This window comes from Danio rerio, chromosome 17 (genome assembly GCF_052040795.2).
Source record: "Danio rerio strain M-AB ecotype USA chromosome 17, GRCz13ab, whole genome shotgun sequence".
In the NCBI taxonomy this organism is placed as follows: Eukaryota; Metazoa; Chordata; class Actinopteri; order Cypriniformes; family Danionidae; genus Danio; species Danio rerio.
Genome location: NC_141037.1, coordinates 24,079,445 through 24,101,488, shown reverse-complemented (window position 1 = coordinate 24,101,488; position 22,044 = coordinate 24,079,445). Strand labels below are relative to the sequence as shown.

The 22,044-nt window shown below is 35.8% G+C and overlaps 1 protein-coding gene across 3 annotated transcripts in view; it reads right to left on the bottom strand.

Annotated features, from left to right (window-relative positions):
- Nucleotides 1–22,044, bottom strand: part of ttc27 (tetratricopeptide repeat domain 27) — a 149,722-nt gene that overhangs the window by 111,086 nt on the left and 16,592 nt on the right. For all 3 annotated transcript variants that reach the window (XR_015512452.1, NM_173285.3, XM_087288598.1), the window contains exons 4-5: nucleotides 18,381–18,521; nucleotides 15,981–16,083 (exon numbers count right to left, since the gene is read on the bottom strand). Coding sequence is in view for 2 of the 3 variants with exons in the window: in NM_173285.3 (NP_775392.3) it covers nucleotides 15,981–16,083; nucleotides 18,381–18,521 (244 nt within the window). In the remaining variant the exon portion in view is untranslated. The remainder of the gene's footprint in view (nucleotides 1–15,980; nucleotides 16,084–18,380; nucleotides 18,522–22,044) is intronic.

Genomic DNA, 22,044 nt, shown 5'->3' with positions numbered 1-22,044 from the left:
GGGACAGAGGGTGTGACACAGCACACTGTTCAGATTGATACAGACATGAGACCTCTATCTATCTCATGGCTTGCCTTGTCCTCTCAAGTGGGGAAAAGACAATGCACAACGTTAACCACTGCTGTCAACCTGGGCCAAGTCATATCTCTCTGTCCCAGAAACCTCAGTCCCAAATGAGAGGGGTTTTTTCTGTTGCAGGGGACATTGTAAATGCCCAGAGATAACAGCTTTTACCAGATTATATTTATATGATAATTTTCCTTAAAACCCATCTCTATCTAAGTGAGTGAGTGATTAAATGTTGAATGTGATGAGTTTTCAACAATACTAAATTGAAACTTTATTTTTTTACATGGTTTAATAATTTTTTGTTATTAAAATTGAAGTTCCTGTTTCAAAGCTTACAGATAGATGACTAATTTGTATGTCATTGACACTTTTGGCACTTTTTTGGAGTATTTTCATAAGTTTTGTTTTTTCCTGTAAATGATTCAATAAATACCGTACCGTGACATTGATACCGAGGTATTACCGTATCATGAAATTCTGATACCGTTACATCCCTAATATATATATATATATATATATATATATATAGAGAGAGAGAGAGAGAGAGAGAGAGAGAGAGAGAGAGAGAGAGAGAGAGAGAGAGAGAGAGAGAGAGAGAGAGAGAGAGAGAGAGAGAGAGAGAGAGAGAGAAGGAAAGAAATAGAAAAGAAGGAAGGAATTACAAAGTACACAGGAAAGGAGAAGGAAGAAAGAACAAACACAGCTAATGATGAAAATTGGGGCGGGTAGGAAAAAGGAAAATCGAAAAATTATAAGTTTTAAAAAATCTTAAAAAGAAAAACAGAGACAATAAAGAAAGAAAGAATAAAAAATGAAAAAGAGAAAAAGAACACAGAAATTAGGGAAGGAAAGAAAATCTAAAAGTGTTAAGTTAAATGTATTGAAAAGGAGAAAGAAAGAACACAGAAAATAAGGCAGGAACGAAGGAAAAAGGAAGAAAAAATGAAGGAAATCAAAAAAGGCAAAAATGGGAACACGTTAAAAACAAAGTTGAAAAATGAAGTTGAAAAGGAGAAAAATAGAACAGGAAATAATAAAGTAATGAAGGAAGAATGAAAGGAAGAAAGGGAGGGAAAACAAGAGGAAGGATATAAAAATGGTAAAATGTTTAAAAATATATTGAAAAAGAGATGAAGAACACGGATAATAAGGAAGGAAGGAAGGAAGGAAGGAAGGAAGGAAGGAAGGAAGGAAGGAAGGAAGGAAGGAAGGAAGAAAAAAATTATAACAAGTTAAACGTATTTAAAAGGAGAAAAAAAAAACTAGGACCATAAGGAAGAAAAAAAGGGAGGGGAGGAGGAAGAAAAATTTAAAAATGGTAACAAGTAAAAAAAAATTATAGAACAAAACAAAAACAGAACAAAAGAATATAAAAAGAAGTAAAAAGGGAAGTAAACATTAGCAAAAAAAGAATAAATCAGTAATGGAAAACACTGAATCTGTTCATCCTTCTTTAGCAACACTGCATGTCTGAATATGCCAAGACTGAAGCTCAGTCTGTGGCTCACTGTGACCTTCAGCATGATCAGCGTGAGGATCTGAGTGTTTTAAAGCCCACTCCAAGCAGATTAAAGCTCATTCACTGTGAGGAAGCAGCACCTTTTCTGGCATAAACTAACAACTCTCCACATCATTTATGGGCAGATCACGCACAGGTACAAAGAGAAACACTCATTTCTGAGCCTTCACAAAGAGATGACACAAACACTCATGTTAACAAAATAGCCATAAAAAGATCTCTGAAGATCTCAGTCTCAAGTATATACTGACTAAAATAGCTGCCTGAAATCATCATACATGCAGCCTACTTTTCAATGTCATCTTCAGATGTCGTCAAATGTTATGAAAGCCTGTCATGAAACAATAAGCATCTCTGCCTGCAGGCTGAGAGGAAGAAAGAAAAATCTGACTGTATTTGATGTTTGCCTAATTGTGTACATGTATGATAAGAGAAAAGAATTTTTAGTTGGAGCTTCACTACAAATACCTGATTTGTTTAAAATAGATTTTTCAATTTACTTGGTTTTATAATAATATTAAACCAAAAGTACAATAATTACCTATTTAATCATATTTAAATACTACAGTGGTGTGAATAAGTGTACAGAGTCTTTTTTTCTCATATAATCAAACCAATTTAAACATTAAATATTAGTCAGAGATAACACAAGTAAAGCCATTGTGCAAGTATAAAATAAAAGTTTTTATTAGTAAGAGAAAAGAAAATCCAAAGCTACATAAGTACACATCTGAATGGCTGAAGAAAAACAAAATGAAGACTTTAGACTGGCCTTGTCAAAGTCCTGACCTGAATCCAATTGAGATACTGTGGCGTGACCTTAAAAAACAGGATAACCAAGTTATTCTGCTTTGAAAATGTCCGTTACGTGCTGGAATTATGTCTTTGTTTTGGTCATTTTAACCCATCCAATGCCAGTTAAGACAATTATATTTCAGCAGCCCGGGTTGCCTTGGTGGAAAACCATGCATTTCATTCATTCAGTCAGGAAGGCTCTCAAAGCATGCGTCCGTGACTGAAATGTGACCTCTGGTGGACAGTAGCAGGCTCCAAAATGAGACGCAGATTCAGAGTTCTACATGAGATTATTAATTAGCAAACAAAAATAGAAATGTGCACACATCAAAAAAATCTCAAAGGCAGGTGCTCGATCAAAAATAAACAGTAGCAAAAGATTAAAAAAAATGGGCACACTGCCACTTTAGCTCTCAAACGTCTTTAGTAGTAAAGATACACTGCAGTGACAAAAGCTGCACACTGTTGATAAAAAAAGATATAAAAAATAAATGTTAATTTTTAGCTTGTACGGTTGTACAGTTATAAATAATTGGCATAAATAATTCAGTTTTTTACTGCCATCAATAAATTAACAAATTAACGCCATAATTTCTTGTGTCGGTGTCAGTCTGAACAGCTGCGCCTTTAAGGTACAACTCTCACCTTTAACAAACTATTAAATAAGCCTTTTAGCTCAATAAAGTATTAATTTGCTGTGTATTAACGGTTAGTACAGTAGTAGTTGGGTTTAGGTATTGGTTAGAATTAGAGATGTGTAAATTGTTAAGTAATTATTAAAACAAGTCAGCAAATAAGACACTTGAATAATGCTTGAGTAAATGGTTTAAGAATATTTATTTTTGAATGAGCTATTCCCTTAATTTACAGCAGGGTCTACTTTGTCAACTTCAGATGCACATTTGTGGAGAGCTTTGAGAATAAAATCTGCTAAACCAGCGTGATGCATGTATTAGTGAAGGGTTTTATCATGAAAGCCAAAAGTGACTGTTTTGTCCTTCATGCATACGTTTATGTTTATACACACCTCCACACACACATCTGGCCTCCGGGCATCAATTTGCTGCAGGAATGGCTACATCTAAACAATCAACACACCTGCCTCTCAAACCCTCTGGACTGTTAAATTCATTACTCAAACAGCCATACAGGTTTGCTTGCTTTAATCTAGTTGGCTGAGATGTATGAAACGGGGTAACAGAAATAGCTGGTTTGCAATTGCTTTAGGTTTGCGAAGGTGGCATATGGACTGGGCCAGTGTAACCAGAGCCTTGGGACCTAATTCTACCAGAGCCCTCATGCAGGAGAAAACTAGAAATAATTGACTAGGGCTGTGGAGAAAATGTGCTTGAATGCATGCGAGCTTTTGTTTATGTGCCACATGTGAAAAACACAGTAATGCTGTATGTGCTCATCTGTATTGCCGCTTTCAGATTGTACTTGGTATGCTGATTTGTCTTTTGTAAAATTGAGCAAAAGTGCTAGAATTGTGCATGTACTCACACTGAAAACGTTGGGATGGGTCTTTCAGTATGACATATTTTATAAATATATATATTTTTTTATCTGTATGGTGCAAGTTATAGAGGTTTTAAAAATTACTTTAAATTATTTAACAAAATAATAAATACTTTTTTACCTCCGTTTTGGCCAAGTGAATCTAGAATTTTTCACATTTCACCTTAGAATTTAAATTCAATGCATCCATTCTGGAAATTTCCAACAGGGATGCACAGAAGAAAAAATCTGAGGTGAAACCGGAGAATTATTTTAATAAATATTATCAAGTAATATTTTTTTATTTGTTTGTTTTTTATATTTTTACAAAATGTACTGAGAAAGTTTTCACAATAAAATTTTATTTATAATTGAATTAGTTTTAAACACAGAGTCTGTTAAAAAGAGTTCTATCAGTCACTATTTAATAAAAAAGAAAGATGAACAAATATATATATATATATATATATATATATATATATATATATATATATATATATATATATATATATATTTTTTTTTTTTTTTTTTTTTAAATTTTCCCTCTAAGCTGTTTCACAAATGGATCAGAACTGTGACTTCAAAACTAAGGTAACCATCTTTGTGTACCGTTACACCACTATTGAACCCTTATATGACTTGATCTGAAAAAAAAAAGAATATTGCACAAAGTACAATCTGAATCAAAGTACACCATGTGAGATGTTTCCCTAGCAGGCATTACCTAGTAATTCACCAACAGGACATTGTGTACTTGTGCATTTTGAACAGTTAAAATAATCAGAAGTGAATTTCTCAGAAAACTGAGGTTGTCTTTCACTTGTGCAGAAGCATTAAAAGCATTTTGCAAATATGAGAGTGCTGCTCTTTTAAAAATTATTTTTCATATTCACTGTAGTTACTATTAATGTTGAATTTGATTGCACTCAACATGTAATTTCTGATAATGAATAATTTATTATTAATAATTTGTTGTAGTAGTAGTAGTATATTTATTATTATTATTATTATTATTCATTCATTCATTCATTCATTTTCATGTCGGCTTAGTCCCTTTATTAATCCGGGGTCGCCACAGCGGACAGAACCGCCAACATATCCAGCAGTTTTTTACGCAGCGGATGCCCTTTCAGCCGCAACCCATCTCTGGGAAATTATTATTATTATTATTAATTTTGTACTCATTATTATTGTACTTATTATCAGTAGTAAAATAAGAACAACAAAAAGATATCAGATAATACCTTTTATATAAGTAATTAGTACCTATAAAAATATGTAAATACATTTTTTTGATTTTTCACAATATAAATTTTTTTTTTTTACTTCAAAGGGCTCATAAGCTGTACTGCAAGATAAGGTTTCAGTTGTGTTTGTTTCAAGGGAAATTTGTCTTTGTTTTCATTTTTATCACTGGCTTGGAAGTCAATGAAGCATTTTATGAGTTGGTAAATAATAAAGGTGAATTATTTTTTAATCAGCGTTTACATTCAGTGAGTTACATGGGTGAGTGGAGGTTGGAGCAGGTCTTTCATCATTGTGGTTAGTAAATGTCAAGCCTGCGCTGGGATTTCACTGGTCCACTGAAGGTTTGTACACTGGTTTGTAGGTGACCGCTTTCATAAGGGTGTCTGTAGGAGATGCATTTAGGGGTGTTTTCAATATGCATTTGATTTAGAAGTGTTCTGTATGGCTGTAATAATTATTACAACAACTATTATTGTAGTTGTTGTAAAAAAAAAAAAAAATAAAAGCACATGGTTTTATATAGTGCTGTGAAAAGTTTTTCCCCTTACCAATTGCTTTTTTTTTGTCCGTCACACTTCAATGTTTCAGATCATCAAACTAATTTAAATATTAGTTGAATATAATACACAAGTAAATACATCATGCAGTTTTGAAATGAAAATTAAGGGAAAACGTAATCCAAAACTACATAACCCTGTGTGAAAAATGTTTGCCCCTAAACTAAAAAACCAGTTGGACCACGGTTAGCAGCAACAACTGCAATTAAGCTTCATCAATAACTTGGAATGAGTCTGTTACAGCTCTGTGGAGGAATTTTGGCCCATTCGTCTTTACAGAATTCTTATAATTCAGACACATTGGAGGGTTTTCGAGCATGAACTGCCCTTTAAAATATCTGCATACATATTATGGTAGTTTTATGCTTTAGAAGAGTCAAAAACATACAGCACCTTTAAAACGAACAACTGCAAGTCACGTAACATGAGTTTGTTTATTCTAAAGTACTTGTGCATCAAACCGATGTGCTCCTTCAAATGTGTTGCAGAGCGTGATTAAATAAAAGGGAAGGGTCTTGATACAATCTAAACACAAGAGGAAACCAAGTGGAAACAGTAATGCATTTTAGCTGACCTCTTGTCATCGGATCCCTTGAAAACACTTGTCTGTCCAGAAAAAAAAAAAATCACTTGAGCAAAAATATATGCCAGCAGTCTAAACATAGCCAGAGTCATTGGTTGGAAAGCAGCAAAACTTCTGAATCCACATCAGGAATAAAGGCAGTCTTACAGATCACGCTTAAGCAGCTGGAGAGGAATTGATCTCTTTTGTGAGACCGCTGTTATTTGTAGAATGCACATTAGATATTGTTTGTTTCTGCAAATCGTTACGTTCTGCTTCACATCGTTAATAATCCATGAACAACTAGCAGTAAGTCAATGCTAATTCTACAACTCTGCAGGCATTTGAGACATCCAGCATTGGTGAGCTAGTCTTAAAAAATAAATAAATAAAATTGGCAAAAGAAATTAGGAGATGAGTTCTGTGCAAGGCAATACTTCTCTGGAGATTTTTAAGCCTCACTTGACAAAAAAAAAAAGTACTGAATGCTAATAACCACTTCTGCTCAATTAGATTTTTTTGAACAATGGCTCACATCATTGCAAAAAAGTAAAATAAGCTTTTAGACATTGTGTTTCAGATATCTCAATGCTTCTGCCAAATGTAAAAAAAGCATTTGTACGGTTTCATTTATAATGAAAAACAAATTAAACTTTTAATTGAAGTTGCAAAAATCCATAATGCTGAAGGAAAAAAATTTATAAAGGACTAACAAAGAAATAATTCACCCAGATACTACACTTTTGTCGATACCCTCATGCAATATACTTTTCTGTGGAACACAAAACAAAGTGGAATAGGAAGGCAATTGTGGTTGTCAAAACTAGTTTGTGAAGAAACCATCCATAGAGCTTGCCTACAAAATGGAGTCATTACTCTTACATTCAACACCGAAAGGTAGTGAATCGATCCAAAAGAAAAAAATACATTTCTTTATGCAAAAATTTTTGCACTCCAAGTTAAAAGGGAAATCAAACTTTCTAAAAAAGTATTATGTTTGAGCATACACTGACCGACACTTTATCAGGTACACCCGAATGGCCAGACTGGTTCAAGCTGATAGAAAGACAACAGTAACTCAAGTAACCACTCGTTACAACTGAGGCATGCAGAAGAGCATCTCTGAACACTTAACATTTCCAACCTTGAGAGAATGGGTTACAGCAGCAGAAAACCACACCAGGTGCCACTCCTGTCAGCTAAGAACTGGAAACAGAGGCTACAATTCAAACAGGTTCACCAAAATTGGAAAACAAGATTGGAAAAACGTTGCCTGATCTGATGAGTCTCGATTTTAGCGGCAACATTTAGATGGTAGGGTCAAAATTTGGTTTCGACAACATGAAAGCATAGATCCATCCTGCCTTGTATGAAGGAATCAGGCTGCTGGTGGTGGTGTAATAGTGTTGGGGATATTTTCTTGGCACACTTTGGGCCCATTAGTACCAATTAAGCATTGTGTCGATGCCACAGCCTGCATGAGAATTGTTGCCAACCATGTCCATCCCTTTGTGTCCATCCCCACAGTTTAACCATCTTCTGATGGCTACTTCCAGCAGGATAGCGTGCCATGTCATAAAGTGCAGATCATCCAAGACTGGTTTCTTAAACATAACAATGAGTTCACTTTACTCAAATATATATATATATATATATATATATATATATATATATATATATATATATATATATATATATATATATATATATATATATATATATATGTCTATATGCCAGGTTAGATTTAACAGAAAAGAGAGGTCTCTATTACATAAGAGTTCTTAAACAAAACCAAAGACCTAAGCTATACTTTAAATTAGAGCTGAAGGATATTGGAAAAATCTGACATTGTTTTCCAGCAACATATATTGCAATAAAATTTTATTAGATGGCTTGAATAGCTATACTTGTTAAAAAAAATCATTCATTTGGTAGGGGTGATTTTGCAAGGGTGTGAATCGCGTATAAAGATTAATGAACAAATCATAAGCAAGAATAATTACAATAGGAGCAAAGAAAAAAGTAAAATAAACAGTGCTTAATGGTTTTCCACAGAGTCAAACAGCATTCAGTAGTGATGCATGATATATTGGTGGCCATATAGTTATCGGCCAATAAATGCTATTTTTCAGATTATCGTTATCGATGCAATTTCTAAATTAGGCCGATATCTTTAAGCCAATAAATTACGTTATTGTACAGAACTGTTTGCCGCGCTCACGTGGGCAGAACTTGTTCAGACTTGCCCAGTGGACTATAATGCAGCTCTCCTCACACTGTTTATTCCTTCAAAGTGTGTCCTTTCTTCATATGGTATTGCTGTGCAATAACTAATAACTCAGTAAGTAACCATGTTCCTCATCATTGTAGATGTGTTTGATTGAGTGTCATTATGTATTTTGCTTTAAATCATCTCAGGAAAAATATTTGTGTAAACCCTTACACAACATGTGTAAACCTTTCCTGCTCTGTCTCTTTGTTGTGTTAGAGATAGCAGGGGAGATTCACTTATTACTCCAGGGCCGAATAATGTAAGGAGTTAACCCTCTTCTCTTTTCGTTGCAGTTGGGGAATGAACGAGGACACATGTAACTTGGTCCAAAATATTTATTACTTTCCGTGTGGTACAACAAATCGGTCCCCAAAGAGGGACCATCACTGAAAATGATTTGCTTTTTTGCTTTGAGAGTATAGACGGTTATCGGTATCGGCCAAAACATCCATATCGGTGCATCCCTAGCATTCAGTTATAGAAACTGAATAATGAGATGTAAATTAACACTTTGTAGTCTTCATTGTATTAAAAATTCATTAAAATTATTCTTTGCTAAAGTTACAAATGTTTTGCATTTTGTAATGCTTTACAATCTCCTGAAATGGCTTTAAAATAACTGTTATGGTTCTACTTTGCAATAGCCGCATTTCCACTATCAGGCCAGTGCGAGCCAGGGCTTATATCGGGCCAGGCCAGGCCAATCGCCCGGGAGGTTGAGCAGTGAGGCCGAAATCATGTCGCGTTTCCACTGTGGGGCTAGTAGCTCGCAGCGCGTCACGCAAACCCCGGCCCCAGAACATCCCCCGAATCGAACGTCACTCAAACTGCCCACTTCAGCAAGAATCATGCAGATAAAGCACACCATCACATCATCAGGAAACTATTAAAATTAGGACAACCAAAACAAACAAATGACACGTTCCTGTACAGCAGTACAACGCATGTCTATTCGCACATGCCTGTGTGTTTACATTCATCATATTAATTTACTCGACGACCGACTATTGGCATAGAAATCCAGTGGTCTTGCCACCAACGGAGGGACCCAGCGCAGGGAGCGCACACATCCATAATATAACACCACATATATAAAATTCTCCGTTAATAACTCGATATAAAATGTATTTTATAACATCCTCTAGACAGAATCTGTCCAACATTCATCCCAAATGCTCCGGAGAGAACTGAAACATGATTTTTCCCCCTATAGGCTTTATGACACTTAATAGATGATTCCCTTTATTTAAAGATGTTGCTTATTATATCTTAAGTAAAGTGTTCATTGTTTCAGCACATAGCAGCACATAATAAAATAGCCTATATTTCGTTGCGCTCAGCAGCAATGCACTAATAAAGCTCTTTATGTATTTAAAGTTTCCTTTTTTAATTTTACCACGTTATATAAAAACATACACACTCGTTTTCCCCGTCAAAAAAGTGCTGCGCAGCTGGAAGACAGAAAAAAAGGTCGCCTAGTTTCTGCTTTCACTCACCCCGAAAATGCTCTATTTGCATGATTTGATTAATTTCATCGTATCCAAATACTTTATAAATAATATTTAAAACATTTTCCGGTGTTTATTTATTTATTTTATTATTATTTTTTTTTTAGAAAATATCTAAAATCTTTTTTTCAAAGAGGCTTTTGAAAAATGAAAGTTTAATATAAATTTAAAAAACAGTTGGATATAGTACCTAATTGTTATAGCTATAGCTTTTGTTTAACATAAACAAATAAAATGTAATTTTATTTAAATATAGGGCTATTATATCTAGATATGACACTATTGTTTTGAGCCTACAAAAGTGGACATTAAATTTGTAAAGTTTAATGTCTTTCTGTTGTATTTTTATAGTGTATTATCTGCAAAATAAATAAAAACAATAAAAATAAAAGAAAAAAGCCGCGCGGCATCAACAGAGCTATGAAGGGAGCGCTCTTCCTCGGTCTCACACACACACACACAGGCATCTAAACGCGCAAAAACACACTTATTAAACTTGACAAAACCTCTTGAAAACCTTTACTGTCTGCTGTGTCTTTAATATGGTTTAAAGATTATTATGCGTTATTGAAACATCAAAGATGCAGCAAAGAAAGATCATTTTATGCAACAGCCTTACATTTAAAAGAGAAACATAAGAGCGATCATACGCAAAAAAGACCCCAGCCTATAATTTGTTCCAGATGTTTTCTTTCCCTTACATATTTATTTGTTTATGTGCTTGGCGCATGTACTCGTGTGCGATCGCAAAACTGTGCCCGCCTCTCCTTTTACTCCGCCCCGAAGCCCCGGCTGGCCCTCTTTGGCCCAAGGTATTCGGCGGGCCGAAAAAGGCCGGCCACTGGCCCCAAGAAAGCCCCGCTTTGGCCTGATTAGGCCCCGGAAGTGACAGTGGAAATGCCACTGGCCTTGGCTCGCTCGCTTTAGGCGCGATAGTGGAAACGCGGCTAATGACTCCACAAATGTCCGTTATTCTCAATTGTTGATCGACTATAATCCCAACCCAACACTGCATATTGTGCAATAAGACTATTATGGGCACACACATTGCGGTATCAATGCTGAAACGATATATTGTGCAGCACTACTTCAAATTAAATAATGCACAAAGCCACAAAACAGGTCTTAAATTATTAATAAATATGTTTACAATAAGAAGTCCACTGTATATCTAGTGATTCATCCACATGTTATTTTCAGTTTAAAATGCATGAAAAGGCCAAGCGGTCAGAAAAGAACTAAAGTGAATCCCAGGCGGTCCTCTAAATTCTCTGCAATTCTCTGTGAAGGACAGTAAATGCTTTTGGCAGTCTATACTGGAAAAGTGACAACACACCTCGACGGGGTGTTGCAGCTTTTAAAGCTTCGCAAATACAAAACCATTCAGCAAACAACGCCAAGAGATGGACATAATGCTGTGGTCTTTTGAAGCTGATCCACTCACCAACACAAGACTGAATTACAGCGTGTATCCTCTTGTAAATATTGCATCTTAACAGCAATGCTGATTATCTTAGTGTGTAGCTGATGCGTGTCTGATTAAGAGGCGGCGCAGGAAACTCATTCCGAAGGCACAGGAACCCAATTAAGACGCTGCTTTGCTGCAGAGCTCATCATTTGGTCCATGATGCCCTGATGAATCCACATTAACATCCAAAACTCTTTAGAGGAACGGGTCTATATCCCGCCACCAAAGCGAGGCAATCTTCAACTCACTTTTTCCCCCTCAGACACCATTTCAAGGGTGACTGCAATGAATGCTTCAGTTCACATGAAGTATTAAAAGAAAAGTGCTGCCTCACGTTTGAATCTGAGGCCTTTTAATTTCACCAGGAAGTTCTTGCTGCCTTTTTGATTCATAGTAGTTTCATTCTTGAATGCATACGTGTAAACCAAGAATCTGCATTATAAAGCTCTGCCTAGATTTTTGTTTACAGCTAAAAGCAATTTTTTTAATATGAAGGTAATAAAAGTATTACTAGTCAGTGCTTTGATACATAAAGAAATGACACGACTTAAAAGAGGGGTTGTTTTATTAATAAAGAGATTCCTTATCAATTACTGATTTAAAAAATAACTGAAATAGTGATTTATTTTGATGGCTCCTTAGTAGTTAATAAATAATTAGACTTTTTCTTCTTTCTTTTTTTTAATATCCATTAATAAATGCTGTTTTTAAAGAGATAGTTCACTCAAAAGTGAAAATTCTGTCATCATTTACTCTTCCTGACTCATTTCTTTCACAAAACTTCATGGGATTGAAATTCTTTACTTGACTACTGAATAAAGTTCTTTTTATAGCCACAGCCATATCACCCTGCAGCCTAACCCCGGGTTACTCACTGAAGCTAAGCAGGGCTGAGCCTAGTCAGTACCTTGAGGGGAGACTACATGGGGAAACTAGGTTGCTGTTGCAGAATAAAGTGAAGGGGACACTATACTGTCAGTCAGTGCTGTCTTTCGGATGAGACGTTGAACTGAGGTCTTCACTCTCTGTGGTCAATAAAAATCCAATGAAACGTAAAAAGATGTAGGGGTGTAACCCTGGAATCCTGGCTAAATTCCTACCATTGGCAACTTACTGTACCAATCATGGCCTACCAATCATCCCCATCCACCAAATTGGCTCTATCAGTGTTTCTTCACTTCACCAATAGCTAGTGCGTGGTGCTGTTGTCCTGTGGCTGCTGTCATATCATCCAAGTGGATGCTGCACTGTGGTGACTTTTGTCAAATTATAATATGTTAATGAAGGTTTGATCTCTAAAACCAGCTCATTTTACTAGTTATAAGCCTACATTCTACTAATACATTGAGAGTTAGTTAAAAATGTGGTTGCAAAGTCACTTACAGACAAAATTCATATAAAATAAAGTCCAATCAAAAACAAAAAAAAATATTTTATTACCCCATAAATAAAATAATAATTAAATAAATAATTCTAATTTGTTGTTCAAGTTACAATCTTGCTCTTTTTATTATCAGTGTAAGACAATATTATTAATGTGCTGCTTAATATTTTTGTGGATTTTTTTACTGAAAGAGCATTAACAGTGTTTCGTAAAATTAGTGTAAAAATAAATACAATCAGTAATATCTTTGCTTTTTAACCATTAATGCAGAAAGTATATTTGTTTCTAAACAACAAAAGAATCATACTGACCCCAATCTTTAAAATATTACACACGCATGTAGACAGATTACATGCGGTTATTAAATTTGTCTGTATGTGAGGGCTGAAGGAGGGCTGTCTGACACAAGGTTGTCATGTTATATTAGGTCAGAAGTGACATAATCCTGACAAGTGTGAAATCCCATTCCTAAAAATCCAAATTCTTCTTAAAACTGAACAACAACGGAACTGAAGTAATGAATGAGCCCAAAGTGAAATACACCCTTAATGGGATTTTCAGTGACAGAAGTTTCCCAAAATTGTCAAACAAACTGTGACTGTTCGTCTATGCGTTGTCCATTACATTTAGGTTCAAAAGCTAAAATTACATTCCTTTACTGTTGATGGTTAAACGTTTGTTAGCTTCCATAATAGACTTGCATTCACTTTTTCACAAGGTCATTTTTGTGAATATTTATTCTAAAAACAAAACCTAAAATATTCACATCACAAGAACTGCAAAACCTCAAAGTTACTCCCCCTTTGGCGTGTCACTGCGTTTCCATTTCACAAACAAACATGAAGTGCTGACATCATCAGCTCATACTGACGCCTTCATCGTCACAACAAAGAAACACACACAGAGCCTGAATGTCCATGCAGCGCCAGAGTTGACATAAGCTTTCACGAAGATGACCCTCATAATAAGAGTTGACAGCTGTGTCATCTCTCCGCTAAAGAGCATCTCACAGCGCTGACATGTGCCTTCAGCAGCTTAAGTGACGTGAAGAAATCTCAAATCCTGTTAGACACTTCTGATTCCGGTTTCCTCAAGGATTTGTTTTCAATAAAAAGCACACAACCCCAATCTGAAAATGGTCAAAACACAACATTCCAAAAGATTCAATTCTTCCGTTGAAGACCAAAGAAAGATAATTTAAAGAATGCGTTTTTTTTTTTTTTTTAACTATGAAAGTCAATAGTTACAGGTTGGGTAAAATGGTTAAAAAAAAATTAAATGGTTAAAACATCTCGCTCTCCCTCGTAAAGCTAATACGGAAGTAACTAAAACTGCAATTCATCGAAATTCCACTAGGCCTGGCTCCAAAATGGAGCATATTTTTAATGACCCACCTGTTAAAATGACTAACATTACATCAGAAAAAAATGTGAATGTGAAAAAAATGTGAAATTCTCATAACAAATCTATAAATGTATGTTTTATTTAAGATAAATTATCATTTATAATTTTCTTTAGAGGGCAACGTAGTGGCGCAGTAGGTAGTGCTGTCACCACACAGCAAGAAGGTTGCTGGTTCGAACCTCGGCTGGGTCAGTTGGCATTTCTGTGTGGAGTTTGCATGTTCTCCCTGCGTACATGTGGGTTTCCTCCGGTTGCTCCGGTTTCCCCTTACAGTCCAAAGACATGCGGTACAGGTGAATTGGGTAGGCTAAATTGTCTATGGATTATAAATTGTGTATGGATGTTTCCCAGAGAAGGGTTGCGGCTGGAAGGGCATTTGCTGCGTGAAACATGTGCTGGATAAGTTGGCGGTTCAGATTAGAAAAGGGACTAAGCCGAAAAGAAAATGAATGAATGAATGAATGAATGAATTTTCTTTAGAACTTGAATACGATCCAGAATCTGACAGATTGATTAGCTGCAGGCTCTAGAACAGTCATCTGAAACGTTGTCCTAGTGTAATCCATGGATTTCATAAATAGCCTTGCATTTACTAACACAGAGTGTATTTGAAGTATTTGGGAGTTATTCGCATTTTACTTTTGTAGAAAAACAGGATAAGATGTTTTTAAAAGACTAAAAACTTTATTGATATACACTGTAAAAAAAGAAATCTGTAATTTTACAGTTTATTTCCGGCAGCTTGGGTGCCAAAAAAAACCCCCCTAAAATAACGGCTGTTAAATTACAGAAATTTCCTTTACTTTAAATTTCTGGTAAATTAACCTCTGTGATTTTACAGTCAATTTCTGTAATTTAATGGCCGTTATTTTACGTTTTTTTCCAGCACCCCAGCTGCCGAAAATAAACTGTAAAATTATGGATTTTTTTACAGTGTAGTGTACAACTAAGCACAAGTGGTCAGAACACAAACTAGTCGCAGGTACTGACGAATTAAGCGTTTCTCCCAAAGAAAAGCCAGTCTAAGCAACATGCTAGCAGGCATCTGTAGCTCCACTCATGCTCTTTGGCCTTTTTGGTGACCCTCAGTCGGCACAATGACGCACAAACAAAATGGTGACAGTTGGCCACACCCACTTATCCATATTTTTTTACAGTCTTCGGTTTTGGGTGAACCATATCTTTGATCGTTTCCCTTGTGTTACCCAGAGAAATTCATAAATAAACAATCCTCTAGCATTCAATCAAATTAACACATACACTTAATACACAAATTCACTTCATTAAACATGTACACAGACATCACCTATGTCCTATAAAACTTTAGGTTAACTATGTCTTTATATATTACCTTATATTTGCTTGTAACCTTAACTTCATTCGATTGTTATTCAATGTGCACCTTCTGTAAAGCTGCTTTGACACAATAATAATATTGTAAAAAGCGTTATACAAATAAACTTAAATTGAATTGAACTTGAATAAACCGGAAAACAAAAATGGTAACAGACTCACATCACAGTAACAACGAATTCTTAATTTGGTGGAACTCACTTCTCAGGACGGCTCTTTAAAACACTGCCTTTTAAAATCCTCTTCTCATTGGATAAAAACTTTCAGAAGCTGTACTTCCAGAACTTTACGAAAGGAGCATTTCCTTCAATGAATCTCATTGTAGCTGTTTGCATAACACTTGCCTTTCTCGATGCAGCTGAGCATCAGGTTGAGGAGCTGTGGGGATCTTTCCTCCAGTATCTGCTGATGGAGAGCGACATATCGCAGCGTCCACCAGGGCAGCAGCTGTTTACACAAGCACACACAAAGAGACACAAAAATAAGTTACATGTACTGTACACCCCTGTTCAAAAGTTTATTGATCTGAGAGAAAATACTTATGCTCTCAGCGGACGCATATATTTCATTAAAAATGCAGTAAAATCACAATATTGAATAGGTTGTGAATCAAAGGTATAATGTTGTAAATAAAGTGCAGTTTCTCACACAGACCAAATAGTGTTGCTTCACAAGACCTTAATATTGTCAGGAGTCAATGGTATAAGTTTAGTTTTGCTTGTACTGTATAGGTTTTGATTTGCCCATTTATTTAGTTTATAAACATCAACAGAATAATTTTAACTGCAAAGACTGGAATATAATCCTTTGAATAGTAGAAAAATGAAGTCTGCAGGGTTTCTGTGGGTTTCATTAAGTCAAATTTAAGACTTTCTAAGACCTTTTCAGGCCCATTATAAATAAAATTTCAGACTTGTATGGGGTTAAACACTAAGCATTTTTTTTCTGATGGACATTAGAAAAAGGTAGTTAATAGTCTCCTCCTAAAAATCTAAATTTTGTCATTTCTTAGCCACATATTTTAAATAACATGTCAAAACAAGCCACCTTTGGGTGTATACATAAACTTAAAAAAGTTGAGTAAATAAATTTTACTTTTGTTAAAGGTTTAATTGAGATGTATTGTTGGTGATTGAATGTGTTGGCCTGACTGGAAAATGAAGACCTGTTTAAAATGATTTAAGACCTAAAAGACAATATTTTAGTGAATTTAGTCTTTAAAATTCAAGACATTGAGTTTTTAAGACCTCACGGACACCCTGGGCTTGTGAATTTATTCTATGTAAATGCATAAGAGAATTATCATACATAAATGAATACAGAGAACACACAGGGATAGTCATATTCTGCTGCTACTGCTTATTTACAGAGAAATTGGAAAGACGTTTACCGTTATGAGTATGAATGAATGAATGAATAAATGAATGAATGCATTGATTTTATTCTTTTGTCAATAAAAATGTAGTTAAGATGCTACTTTTTTGATGTAACAAGTCACCAACAGCTTAGGAACATTGCAGTAAATGCACTAGATGGCACAGTAGATTATTAGCAAATAATATTTTAAATCGTAATCTGTCCCTCATACAAAACAAATAGAGCTAATACAAAAGTCAACAAGCAAGTTATGTGGAACATTTATAAAGAAATGTATGTGAAATCATCATTTAGGACTGATTTCTGAAGGATATTATGAAACTGAAGACTGGATTAATGGCAGCAATATTGATAAAAAAAGAAACAACATTTTCTGAGGAGTAATATTACAACATTTAAACTAGAATAGATATGTAAAATTGATGTACTGTACATGCGTATCAAATGCAGTCTTAGTGCACAGAATATATTTGAAAAATACTAAAAAGAATTAATAGCACTGTAAATCATAAGCAAGGAAATCCTTCTATATTTTTTCCTCTTGCATTTGATCAAAAATAACCAGAAATTCTCAATATTGGCAATAAAACATACAAATTCTAACAAAAATATTTAGTTTTGTTTGTTCAAATGTCTAGGAAGTTCATTTTTTCAATTCCACCTGAAAGAAACAAACAAACTGGATCTTTATTGTACTGTATGTATTCAGGAATGCAGGAATTTTTGAACAACGAAAAACACAAACACTCAAATCGCTGTTGGGAGGATCATCTAACTCATAAATATGGATCGATATGAGCCTGAGTAACACAAACATCAGCAGACAAAGATCCATCCTAATGATCTGCTGCTGTGTAAATTATGGGACGAGGCCTTGGCACACACAAACACACACACAAACAAACACGCCCACACACAACTCACAAGCACACAAAAAGCATGAACACACAAACAAATGCACACACACACCCAAACCAGCGCGCGCACACACAAACAAGCTAAAGAGAAAAAAGCACGGTCATAATTGAACTTCTTTTTGACAGCCTCATAATTCTTCATCGTCTCACTCAGTAATGCACAAATGAGCTTAGAGTAATGACCGCAAACATATGAGAGTTCAATTAAAAAGAGATATCTCCTTATTACCAACACCCACCGCGCCATATTGAGTAACTGCTCAAATAAACTCAAACTGTGGAACATTGCTTGCAACTAACATCAGTTTCCAACAGAACACCAAATCAGTTTTGATTTTAATTCTGCACTCTCCTGCTGTTGCACTGCAGCGGTGTGTCATCTTCAGTTGCCAGCCGAGGTGAACTGTACTGTGTTAATAATGCAGCGGTGTAAAAAGTGCATCATCTCACCTGAAGGCTCTCCAGTTTGGCGGCGCAGTTGACGAAGATGACTCTGGTCAGCAGCAGCAGGAGAGGGTTGGAGACCAGACTGTACACAGACTCTCCATCCAGCTGAAGACTGGACAACAGAGCTGTACTCAGGGCCGCAGGCTGGATATGTGTGAGAGTGGGTGAGGGAAAGGAGGAGAAAGAGAGACAGACATTACAGAACATTAAAACTTGTTTTACGATTATGAATTTCTAACACTGATTTTATTATTAAAGAAACTGTAACAACAAAGGTTGAGTTAAAAAATACTGATTCAATTTCAGATTCAGGAATTCCCCAGTGAAAGGTTCAACAATAATTGGAACAATTTCTACTTTTATTCAGAGCACTCCTAAAAATAAAGAAATAAAAGCTGACATTGGGGCTTTTCCCTTTCAAAATGTACATTTAAGTATGTTTTAAGTAACAATTTGCCCCTTTAATGTACAAATTTAAAGGTGCCCTATAAAGAAAATCGGGGTATACCAAGTTATAGTAGAATAATAAAAGATCAGTATGTGGAAATGGGCATATTGTGAACCTCATACACCACTGTTTCCTCTTTTCATGTAAATTTCATGAGTTTAAAACCCCGGTGGATAACCGGGCAATCAGAAAATAAAAACTGTGACTAGACTCATGGGCCATGACCTCTAAATTTGCATGTATGCCTAATTTGGGTTGTTCATCCGGACCTAACAAGCAGCCATGACATCAAGTTCTGAGATCATAAAAAAAGAGGTCATTAATATGCACACCTCAGGCTGTGTTTGATAAGCAACATTGATAATTTCCCTCCTTTTGTTATTTTTAAGTGTGCATTTTACTTATTATGTATGTGGGACTTTTATTTAAAAAATGCAAGTGCAAATTTGTTTACTGTGCATTACTGCACAATGACAGCACAAGGCGTGTTCAAAATGGCGTCAGGATGCAAATTGCAAGATTTATAGATTACACATTTATTCATCTTCACTCTGAAGAGGCATAAGGTATGTTTAGTTACATAAGGTATCTTTTGTTAATTTATTGTGAGATTTGATGAGTATGTTTAAACGTGTAGACTGCTGAATCGTGTCAAATCACTCAGCTCATCTGTCATATGTTCATGCAGAGGTTGATACTTATTCCTGGCTGTGTTTTCTTGGACTACAGATTCAAAATACAACGCCTTACTGTACATCTCTATGACTTTCTTTTGTCTAGTTTAATAATAATTTAGCCTTTAACGTCAACAGATCTAGTGAACAAAATAGGTTAACGTTACTCTGATTGGGTTTATATTTGTCCGTGTTCAGCGTACATCATGCTGTATGTGAGTGTGTGTGTTTGTGTGTGCGTAAGAGTGGCACGTCAGAACGGAGCTCAATAACATTTACGTAACGAGCCAAATATGGTCAATCGTCGACCTTCTAATTCTATGGGTATTTTATGGAGTAATAAATGAGCTTATAAAACCATTTCTGGAGATTTTTTAAACTTTCCAAAGCCATAAACCTACTATGTAGATATCAGAGAGCAATTTAATTGATTTAACCAATGCAGTATATGGCATCTTTAATGTTAATAGATATCATTTTTTTATATTAATAAAAAAAATGTAAATAACCCAATAACTTACATGTACAAAACAAATACTCCATGGAAACATTGATAGAATAAACTGAAGAAAATGACTAATAATTTACTCGCTTTTTAAGGCTGGTTTATACTTCTGCATCAAGCACAAACACGGTCATATAGCCCTCGTCGTGGTTGCTGCTGCCGTTGATGCCCCTTATAAAAAATGTAACTACACGTTTTAAACGACGGGTAGCGCAAACTCTGTGATTGGTCAGCTGTGTTAGCAGTGACCAGTGTGGGCGGGACCGAGAGCCGCATGAACCTGTCGGAGAGAGTGTTTACAAGAGTAGAATCCTGTGAAGTAGCTCTAGATGGAAACTGTTGTGTTTACTTTATGATTAATGCTGTTGCAAGTCCGCCAGTGTGGTGAAAAATCCAGCCCTCCCCTGGAATCAAGTCTGCTTAGGACCCCTAAGTGATCGTCTGTGGTGAATGCCTGATCAAAAGCTATCATTGTGATACCTTGTTGTGTGGCGAATCAGAAATGCGTTAGATTGTTCTAGCCAGGAGGCTAACAGTAGAGCATAGATCTCAAACTCAATTCCTGGGGGCCACAGCTCTGAAGTTTTGCTTCAAGCCTAATCAAACTCAGCTAATCCATCTGATCAAGAAGGTAAAGACTACTAGAGACTATTAAGTAGGTGAGTTGGAGGTGGTTGGAGGTAAACTATGCAGAGCTGCGACCCTCCAGAAATTAAGTTTGAGACTATTGCGGTAGAGGTAGGATTATGCTAGCACATAAGCAAACTGGTCTATTTAAACAGTATAAAAGATAAATGCTCAATTTTATAACCCATGCAGTCTTTAATTATATACAAGTATATGAAAGGGTCAATACGCTTATAAATTCCATTCAACTGTGAAATAAAATGGTCATTAAATGCTTTTTACATTATTAAAATAATGAACAGGGTTTCATATACTGTACTTTATAATTAGGTGCTACAAACTATGCCTATTACAATGGGGGAGAGGGGGGGTGGGGGTGGGGGCTACTTTTACATTAAGGTATCGTTCAGAAAAAACAAAACACCCACGAAGAAACATGACATAGGGCAAGGATCACCAAACTTGTTCCTGGAGGTCCGGTGTCCTGCATATTTTTGCTCCAACACTAATCAAACACACCTGAAAAAGCTAATCAAGGTATACTTGGTATACTTGAAATACTTAAGCAGTTGTGTTGAGGCAAGTTGTAGCTAAACCATGCAGGGCACGAAACCTCCAGGAAGGAGATTGGTGACCCCTGACATAGAGGAACATAAAAACCTACTGCCAGATAGTGATTCGGAAGTGTTTTAGCAGAGCAACACAAAGAGCACGCAGAAGTATAAATGCACGACTACGCACAAGGCAGGTGTCGTGGATCATGCCGATCACTCGACGCAGAGACATAAATCAGTCTTTACTCTCCCTCAAGTGGTTTCAAACCTTTATGTGTATTTTTTTTGTGTTGTTGTTAAACACAAAAGAAGATATTTTGTAGAATGCTAGAAACCAGTAACCATTGACTTCCATAGTAGGAAAACCAAATACTATGGAAGCCAAAGGTTAACAGCACAAACATTTTTTAAATGTATTCATTTGTGTTCAACCAAAGTAAATAATGTAAAGAAAGTGAAGGATAAGTAAATGAGGATAGAATGTTTCATTTTGGTTGAACAATCATTTTAATTAGAAGAATTTGAGGCTGTATTGTTACAGTATTTGTCCTATGAGTTTTTTATTCAGAGCCTGCTCACGGTAAGTGGCTTCAGTCCATCCATCTCTCTCTATATGCGCTGATCTCAGTCTAATTTACAGGGTCTGTGCTCTCCAGGACAAGGCTGATAAATCAGCAGCTTTAGAAAGGTGTGAGACAGCAGAAAGTGTTTCACACACATACAGTGGGTCTCCAGGGATCTCCAAGGCCTCCGTGGGGTATTAGGGAGAGGAATCTCTTCACCTCAGAATAATTAGGAGCCCTAAGAGGTTTCATTAGGAGCCCTGCAGGCCTCTACACACTTATTATCCAGAGCACTG